At 34.4% G+C, this 10,457-nt stretch overlaps 1 protein-coding gene across 2 annotated transcripts in view; it reads left to right on the plus strand.

Moving 5' to 3' along the window:
* Positions 1 to 8,750, plus strand: part of LOC120351470 — a 44,902-nt gene extending 36,152 nt beyond the window's left edge. Inside the window, exons 10-12 of one of the 2 annotated variants that reach the window (XM_039428992.1) lie at positions 4,104 to 4,253; positions 5,398 to 5,715; positions 6,819 to 8,750. In XM_039428992.1, coding sequence (XP_039284926.1) covers positions 4,104 to 4,253; positions 5,398 to 5,715; positions 6,819 to 7,137 — 787 coding nt within the window. In that variant the 3' untranslated portion in view covers positions 7,138 to 8,750. The remainder of the gene's footprint in view (positions 1 to 4,103; positions 4,254 to 5,397; positions 5,716 to 6,818) is intronic. The other variant, XM_039428993.1, reaches the window with a different exon arrangement.
* The last annotated feature ends 1,707 nt before the right edge of the window (positions 8,751 to 10,457 follow it).

The raw sequence follows: 10,457 nt of genomic DNA on the forward strand, positions 1-10,457 counted from the left end.
TCGCACACGCGTCATACAATCGTATGTATAGCCATTTCCCTTTGGGGATAATCAAGACTACATATATACACACATGTACAGAGAAGTACATGAATTGCTACATGACCTAATTAGTGTTTCATGTGAGACCATCGATGAATATTCATTATATTGTCGATTACACCGTGTGTTATACAAGATTAGATTTGATGGCTTTGTTGATTTGGAATAGGAGATGCTGGAGAGTTCAAATGTAACATCCATTTTTGAATCAATTATTGATTGAAATGCAAAGGAGCATTCAGAATTATTATCGTCATTCTTGAAATTATTAGAAATACAAAAAGAGATATTCAGAATAGATCTATTTATTTTCTATTTCAATTATTGACAAAAATACGTAGTGGATGAAATATAGGCATAGCAAGATTTTACCGTACTGCAAGATATCTAATCTTATTCAACAAAAACGTCTGGTAATATTGTCAATCCATTCTTGCCCATTATAAAAGCTCAAAATTATTGTATTTTGTTAAAATCTAGTTTAAGCTTTGAAAATAGTGTAAGCATAGAAGAAGCACTTAGACAAAGGCAATATGAACAATATTCTTGCAATTGCTGGAAAGGACCGACAATCAGAATTAGAGAAAATGCTATTCACAATATTCATTGGAAAAGCACTATTCTTCCCGCAGTTGATTGTTCAAAAATAACCAAAATTTCGACATCATAGCTTGACATTTTTTAAACCCTCCCTTACCTGCGAGTTCACAGTGGTGTACTCTAAACAGCTTCTTTATTCATATGTTATATGTTCTACTCCACTTCAGAAGTTACATCAAATAATGTATACAGTCTAACCTCTGTATAACGAAGTCGATTATCAAGAGAAAAAATTCGCTGCTGAAAAGTATTGGTTATTGAGAGGTTGTTCTGTCAAGAAAACTGTCACGATCTTATGGATCTTGTAATATGGTATCACGGCGGTAAATAAATGAATATGGTACATAAAACATATCATCGCGAACGTAGGTAGGGTACCTATTAGGCCAATATTAATATGGAAATTTGAAAATTCATGCTGTTTAAAATAAAAAAACTTGTTTTTTGAATATTTATAGAATGTAATAGGTGAGTAAACTCACCAATTTATTTCTAGAAAGCTTGATTTGTACTATTAGTAAAGTTTAATCAAAGTACATACTCAGTATGTAACAATATTTTTCAACTTCCTTCACCAAAGATTTTTAGTACTTTTTACACTACTACTGTATTAGATTGAACGCAAAATACGGCAATTTTGTCAATAACTCCACTATGAATACTATAATAATTCAACTTCCCTATTTTTCAATGTTTTATTTGAAAAAGTGGGTAATTTTCGGTTGAATTTTGCATTTGGATAAAACATCATGTTCAATAAACGACATCTATTCAAACAGTCGAACATAAAAAGGCTGGTACACTATTTTTCAGATTTAATCCTTGCCTGATAATTTTGAAAACTTCTAGAACTTCTTGATCTGACAGATTCTTCACAACCATCATCATCTTAGTCAGTTCAAAGAATATTGAAATGTGTGACAAAAGCAAGATTTAGAAAGTCCAGTCGTTCACCTGCCTGGTCTACAAATAATGATAAGTTCTTGAAATCCAATTTAGAGTAACTTGCATTCTATTCTTGACATGTCTTTCAACCTCTATTGACTGTCCACCACCCATCTTCTCCCTACCTGAATTGCCATTATTTTTAGTCTATTGACCTTTCTGCTAAAACTAAACAATTCCTTGAAAATGATCGTCTGCTTCCTATACACACTACATTTTGTATGTTGAAGTCAAGAGAAGACTTTGTTGTTGAGAGGTCCGAAATTCGTTAAATAGAGGTAAATAAGCAGCCAAAACTCCAAAATGTCATGGGACCAGGTGAAAATTCGTTGTTTAGAGGATTTCGTCAAGTGGAGGTTCGTTATAGAGAGGTTCGACTGTAGTTGATAACGTATTGGATAAGGGGATGAATGGATAACTGGATTTGTTTAAAGCTCAAGAGGAAATCGTTCAACTTTTGTCAAATCAATATTTTTTGGAGCTATAATTGAGTTTGGGCGTTGAGTGAGGCCAACCACTAGCCCACTAGCCTGTTGGTAACACCACTTTATGACGTGTCATTAATCACACATGACATTCTTCTTCGCCCCTCTCTCTTATCATTCCTCTTTGTCAATGACCTCTACTATTAAAGAATTTTTTTTATTGAGAAACATGAACACATACGCTCTCGATTCATTCGTTGTTGATGGGAAGGGAGATAGTGAGGGATTAGTGTGGATTTTCAGTTTTTGGTGGATTCGGAACCACCGAGAGTGATTTGTCCATATCAATCTTATGAACTCTTGGCTATGTAGGGTCAATGATGTGAGACGTATAGATTTTCCTGAATCCTGAGGATTACCATGTCACAAGCATTAGTTCATGAGTGCTTTTCCTTTAGCGTAATAATATAGAATAATATAATCTATATGCATGATAATATATGGATAGGATCTTATACTTACAGCCTTTCTGATTATACATACGGTAGGCCTACTCCAAAAAAATCGTGTAACTCCACTTCCAATTATGAGCATTCATTGTTTGAGTGAAAAGCGTTGTTGTTATTAATGAGGAATGCATGATAGTTTAATATTGAAGAATTATTGAAGTGATTCTGGCTTGAAACGGGTATAGTAGAACTGCTGTAAGATGAGGAGAAAAAATCCCAAGTAGGCTATAGTGTATGAAGAATCCTATTTCAAAGATTTTTTTTCGAATTATTCATAGTCCAGGTACAAGAATGATTTCAAGGTACTCAAAATAATCAAGGTACAGTGTAAGGAAAATACCAAATTCTAGGACTTTTCTGCAATTATTCATAATCAAGGTAGAGGATTTCTCAAATTTTCCTTCTCAACAAGGTACAAACTTTCACTTTTGTTTCCAGAAAGCCATATCCTATTATATTAAGCGAGCAATTTATGTATATCTGTTTAAAATCTGTTATCTGGTTATTTTATATCTGGTTATATGGTTATTTATGTTCAACGAATCTCGAAAACGGCTCTAACGATTTTCACGAAATTTGGAATATAGTAGGTTTATGATATAAAAATTCGATTGCACTAGGTCTCATCTTTGGGAAAACTCGCTGAACGACATTAAAAGGATAATTCATCCTTGGCTGAAACAGCTGAGACTTCCGTCGCCTGTGAATAGTAAAAAGTGAGCGATTGATTCTGTGGAAATCAAAATATCGCATCCCCGAAATTAATAAGCTGACAGCCAGCTGTAAAATATAAACACGATCTTTTTAGAGAACTGAGTTCTGTTTATCAATAGATATAAAAATATAGGTGCCCCGATATTCTATATGATAAGAGAGAGTAAGGTTGTGCTTGCTCATTTGTTCACATCGAAACATGTCAACTTGTAGATTGCATACCGGAAAGACAAAAATTATTTAGGCCTCCTAATTTTCCACACATATTCTGAAAATATCAATCCCTTGCACCTCGAAGCCCAAATTTCAATTTTCCTTTTAGATTTTTCAAAATTAATGTTCAACTTTCATTCATGGGACATGAATGCATACAATATGTTAATATAGAACTATAATCTACAGAGACTACTACCTCTTCGAAACAGATGGTTAAAATTGGCAACTAAATTAATAACCAGTCCAATTTTATCAGGTTGGCATTAAGTTGAAAAACGTTTCTAAACAAGATTTGAGCTCTGAAACTTTTTATTAGGTTCGCACCAAGTTGAAGAACTTATCTATACTATAATAAAGGAAAGAACTGGAAATCACGTCTAAACTACTGGATTAACTTAAAATTTCGCATATGGATTCTTAATTAATCGAGGATTGTTCTAGGCCTATTTCAAACTCTTCAAGATTCCACTCGGTCAAGTTTTCAGTTTGTCAAGTTTTAAATAGGCCCTTGCGGAGCACAGATTACCTGCTAGTTGTCAATATTATTTGAGCTTCATCAGAGTCATTGACCTTTGATTCTTCATACAAAGAATAATGATATATTATTATTCCGCAATTTATTCGAAACATAATGATTTATTTTCATTCACAGCAGAACAAGAGGCCTTGCTGAGCGCAGTAAATCAGGAGCTGTTACTTCAGAGAGCCAATCACCGTTACTGCCGGGTAGCAGATACAGTAGCAGTGACAGTACCAGTTCTCGGCTACACGGCTGTCTGTCACGATCCTCATCAACTTACAAGTACGTTGAAAGTGTAACGAAATACAATATGATCAATAATATACTGCAAATCTAATGTGGAACCATAATATAAAAAATAAAATATTTATAATGCAATTAACAAAATATCACCGTACTATTAACAATCATTATCAACAATAATTTGATATTGTTCTACAATGATTTAAATACTACCGTACTGAACAATCTGAAAAACATGGAATCTTTCCTAATAATTTTATCATGGTCATTAATTGCATGTTTCTCAAGCTACTGATCGAAGCTGTGGTGGTTTCCGTCCCCGTCGTCTGATTTTTTGGCAGAAACATCATTCAATTTGTGATAAAAGGGCCACAATGAGCTTTTATGATGAAAGTTACAGTTTTCTAGTAATTTGTATTAAAAATGGCGACCATTCTGGAATGTATTATCAAACAGAGCTGTTTATTTTTTTCAATTAGGCCTTGACCAAATTATTCCAAGTATAAACCCGATATAGTAGATCAAACTGTTCTCAAGATATGAATTATTTTATATTCATTTCAAATTTTTGGTTAATTAGCTGGTAGACATATAGATATAATATCAATAGTAGGGGTGGGGCCCTACCCTCTGCTATGAGGGGGTAGGGATGATTTAAAAATACCATTTCTGGGCTTTTACTGGACTTCTCGAAAAATATGCATCTTTCGGGCATTACCATCTCATAAAAAATTTGAGCTTACAAAATTCTCTACAAGTTTTAACTGACAAATATTATTTTCATCTATTTTATAGTTTTGAGATGAAGCTTTTTAAAGTTTTGAGATCTGCTCTTGAGAGTATCACTTTTTTTTTAATCCCTTTCCTCCATTTCTTTTCCTTTTTGACCTTACAGCTTATGAACGATCAATGAGAAAAATCAGTGATGATTATAAAAACTTAGAGCATTTTATTCCACGCCATCTGTATACTAACATTAATGTATCATTTTCTATTTAAATTAATGTATTGCATTAATAATGGAATTTATGCAATTCTACATATTTTTGTAACGCAATGTGGAAAATAAATTGTTTTATTTTGGTTCCCTCAATTTGACATTATGTAATTCCACCATTTTATCCACTGTTGCAGCAGTTTTAGTGATGAATGTGAAAAAATCTTCATGATTTCTCTTTTGTAGACTATCCGGTGGTGCATCGGGTGCAATTGCAGGTGAGGAAAGATGCAGCAGCACTCTGAACCTGAGTGCACTGAATGCAACCACCCGCCGAAGGGGTGGAGGGGGACCCCCCAGCCTGCCCTCCTCACCACTGGCCTATGCAATGCAGGACAGTGGCTCCAACTGGCGCGATGCCAGCTCCAATTGGCGCGTGCCAACCGCCGGTGCCAATTCGCCAGTTGTCTCTGAGACGCCCATTCTCGACATACTCGATCCGAGCATCTATTCGCCTTCCATTGCTGCAACCACCTATGATTACCACGCTGCTCAACTTGAACGGTAATTAGTGTACCATCACGTTATAGTATTTTAGGTAACAAGAATGGGAAGGGGCCTTTAGCAGGCAAGAATGATGTTTCTAGTATAGGCGTTAGATGAGACTAGAATTTCATTCGAGCACTGCAAAAGACATTCACGTCCAAGTAACGTACACTATTTTTTGTCACAATAATCTGAAGAAGAATAATTGAGAAATAGAAAACATTACCTGCTTGTGCTGACGTTACTACATGCATTCTATAAACATAACCTAGTTTACAAATTCCGAATCAAGAATTTTGTGGAAGTTGACGAAACTTCTAGCTTGAGCGCAAAAAGGAGGTTTTTTGTAGCTGTTTTGCTGTTCTTATTTCGGAGCTAGGAAACACACTCGACTGCTAAGAAAACATATGGTTTCATTACAGTAGAGTATGCTGTAATGAGAATCATATGTTTATTTGTTTTGCAAACAGCTGTTCACCGGATTGAATTCATGCATAGAAAACAGCTGAAATTGAATGACTATGACAAAAATATTAATTAATAGTCATGGCGTCCTTGAAATTCTAGGGGGGTGGGGGTCAAAATGAAACCCAAAAAAGGATAAATAATAACAGTAATCAATTATCATGGTAATTAACCCTTAATCAGAGTTATTGTGGAACATACACACATATGTATTGTAGACAACGGCTTTGGCCTTTAGTTGAAAGTAAGAACTCGCTAATGCTCGTCAATTACTATTGCAAAACTAGTGGCATTTAGCATTGAATATTCCAGTTTCTTTATTTCCTATAGTTCATTATTCAAGTTCATTCTCAATCCAATCATTACATAGAAAATATACATATGCATAAAACAAGCAACCAGCAATACTAAGTAGAGTAGCCCTCCCTCCGAATGGATTAGCTGAGTATTAAACTATACTGTTGTAATAAGAAGGGTATAAACACAATTTGATGGAAAGAGACAATACCCACCAGACAAAGAAACTGAGGTGTTTGCCTGAAATTCACTACAGTATAATATCTATACTGACCACTTTGAAAATGAGCTTTTTTATCTGTTTCTGATACAAAATTATTGATATGGTAATCTTTAATTATGTTTTTTCCCATTTACAGTTTCCTGGAAGAGTATCGCAGTCTGCAGGAGCAGCTGTCAAAAATGAAGGAGACCTGCGAGAATATGCGCCTGGGGGGTGGCGGCGGTGGAGGTGGTAGTGGCATTTGCACCACCAAAGATTCTCATTTTGAAAATTCGCGCCTTGGCGAGCCGCTGCTTCCCATCCGTCACACGGCAGACGACACCCCGCGCTCCATTTTGAAAAACAAGCCGAAAAACGCCAGCCTCCCTCAAAATGCCTCGGTCAACAACCCCTACTGGTTGCCCCGTGACTCCCTCTTTGACACCTCTCACACATCTGATCTTTTCAAGAGCTGAGATCTGGCTGATGTTCTAAATTAAGAAAATATATAATTTAGAAGGTGATGTTTAAGAATTCTGGGAGGTCAAGAGTTGACTATATTCTCAATTGCAGTCGAATTGGAACTGGTTGTTCAACCTGGGGATGTATAGAGCTGGCTGGCTATGATGTAACACGACTTATTATAGTGGATGCAACCATAGCTTGATTCAATCTTGGATTGAGTTGAACTTAAGTTAACCTGTAATTCAGCATATTAACCTGGAAAGAGAAAAACAAGTCTGTTTCCAAATCAATAATCAAACTAAGTGCCGGTTGCACAAAAGCCGGTAAAGTTTTTATCGTGATTAATTCCATGAGAACCATGTCTTTTCAAGAAGTCTTCTCTTTTTGGTTCTCGTGAAATTAACCACGATTAAATTTCAACCAGCTTTTGTGCAACCGGGCCTTTGTGTGATATTAGAATTGAGTGAGATTCAAGATTCAAAATCCGGTTCAGTTATCAAATCAGATATGAGGAATTGGAGCAGAGTTCATAAACCAAAACTGGAAATTAGTTTAATTATGAAGCCAGAGTTGAAAAAGTGATCAAGAATATTGGACACGAGTCTAATTGAACAATAGCCTATGATAAACCTATTACTTGATTTTTAAGTGCTTGTTTATGAATTAAATAAGATTTGAGATTTAAAATTTTTCATTTCAAATCTAATTTTAATCCTTGAACAAGAGTATGAATTAGTCAAATCAGGCTCAATTTCTTAAGCCAGTCATTTTCCATTGTTGAATTACAAAGGACAAAATTCCCTTATGGTTCTTGAGAGAATAGTAACCTGAGAGAGTATACTTTCAATATTACAAACATTGATAAAGAATATATTGGTTTGAGTTTGAATAAATTTGAGAGTCCAAGTCTGGTAAACTACAACCCTGAGAGTCTGATTCAATTCTCAATCCAGAGTTTAGTTCTTGAATTTTACTTGAACTTCTGAATCATATTTTGGACTCAAACTCTTGAAACACATTTTATTTTCGCTTCAATAAATTCAATGAAACAACCCTGCATTGGATTTGTAGACAGATTGGATATAATATTTTTCATTCATATGGTCCTGCATGAAAATTGGCAGTTCGGATATTTTTCCAAGTCTGAACTTGGTTTTCTTGGTTTTCTTACAGTATTAACTCAATATTCGAAACTCAGCAAATTCAAAGAAGGAACATGTTTATGTGAACAACTTATAGGGAATTACTAAAGGCTAGACTATTGAATGCTTTGTAAATAAGAACAAGAATTGAGAGTAATGTTACTGTGTATAATATTGTCAAATACATTCAGAATTATATAGCTTATTATTTATATATTCCATTTTTATATGAGAATACTGTTACCAGTACTGTGTATAGTATTGTCAAATATTTATAATAAAGTCTGTTATTTACAAATAATTTTTATAAATACTAGAATTCAATATAAAATACGGTACTATATGGATATGAGTAACACTATAATATAAAAATTGTTTACTGAATTATGAGTTTCTATTTCAAACGTTATATAGATTTAAAATGACATTATTGGCAGTGATGTATATTTAAGATAATATTATAAAATAAATGTGTTCATATTGAAAAGTCTCTTGTTTACCTTGTAGCCTTTAGAATTTCATCAGAGCCAAACGTCTTCAACGAGCAGATTAAATAAAAAAGTAATGAAATTATGGTGTCAAATTATCTAAGCATGATACCAAGAACTTTAGCACAGTGTGAGTTCAAAAAAATAGGAGTAACTGGGAGATAAAACTGATAGATTTATCACAATAATCATTTAGAATTTAACTTAATAGAATGAGTTAATCAACCGGCTGTCCACATTTGGTTCAAACTCATACCTTTATTGCAAAAAATTTGTCTGCTGACGGTGCCAACCTTTTAACTCTAAAGTAGAGCGTCCACTAGGACGGTGGAGCGGCGCGGAGAATTTCCGAACTGGAATTAACTACATGTGATCAAGTGTACCTCCGTGCACCAGGAGCGCGGCGCGACGCGCAGCTCGAAAAGTTTCTAGACATTTCGAGATCGGAACGGCGTCGCGCCGCGCTCTTAGTGGACGGAGGTCAGGTCGAAAAATTCCGCGTTCGGGTAACTTCGTGAGGGTTCGGCTGTTTCCGAGCTCTGCTTCTTTCGAACATGGCCAGACTATATAGCCATAGTTTTTGTAATTGTTTTGTTGGAAATTAATGCTGTAGATCAAGTTGCATTGGGCCATTAATAATGATAGTAGAAACGTCTGTCCTGTTATCAGAAACCAACGTTTGTTTTTTTTCAAATTGCAGCCTTTATAAATTTTTTCTTGGCCTTGAACAATTTTCTTGCACAGCTGATGAAATTCTTGCAGATGGAATATTGGTTTCACTCTATGAGGAATGGAAGATCCAGTCAAGATAGTGTCAAGCAACAATTTTGAATCTATAAGAACAGTAAAGTGCCAAGCCAAAAATCCATTTTTGTTTTATAACTGCACTGAAATGGAATATGAAGCCTTATTCTAATTCTTTGAAGTGATTCTCGGGGAACAGGAAATATTGAAATAGAACAAATAGAATATCATTATAATATGGTTTTCAACACAACATAGAAATATAACCCAACTGTACACTGAACGATTATTATTTGGTTAATAAATTGTTATGGGTTTCTACATGAATAAAACACTTGAGGCGATTTATACTGATTAGATTTATTACTTATAACACTATAACACAAGAAGGTAAACTAGAAACAATTATAAACTGATAACTACCTAATAAATTACCCAGAATTATCACAAGCTATTATAAATAACTGTTTAAGAACAACTACAAAAGTCTATTATTGATTCTTTATTGATTCTTTATCACAAATGACAATGTATTGCCAGGTCTTGCAAGACCCATTGCATACTAGCACTACATTATAATGGAAAAAATGAACAATTAACATATTCAGAACAGAAAATAAATATGTAGATGAGAGTACATAACTTTTAGAAACAAAGAGTAGAACCTATTTGTTTACAGAATAGAAATGAGGAATACACATGAAATTCTATCAATACAAAGTAAATGAAATAACTCAAATTGTCACTCTATTATCACTCTATTGTCACTCTATTATCACTCAGTGATAACTCTATTATCTTTATCACTAGTCTGCCACGATTATTATCACTTTATCAATTAGTCTGTCACGATGAGAAGAAGTGAACGATCCCGCTGTAGTTTCTCAACTAACTTGCGCCATTTATATATGCAATAGATAATAGAACTTCTAGAGAGGTTGAGAATACAGCAGAATT

This window comes from Nilaparvata lugens, chromosome 5, assembly GCF_014356525.2.
Source record: "Nilaparvata lugens isolate BPH chromosome 5, ASM1435652v1, whole genome shotgun sequence".
Taxonomy (NCBI): domain Eukaryota; kingdom Metazoa; phylum Arthropoda; class Insecta; order Hemiptera; family Delphacidae; genus Nilaparvata; species Nilaparvata lugens.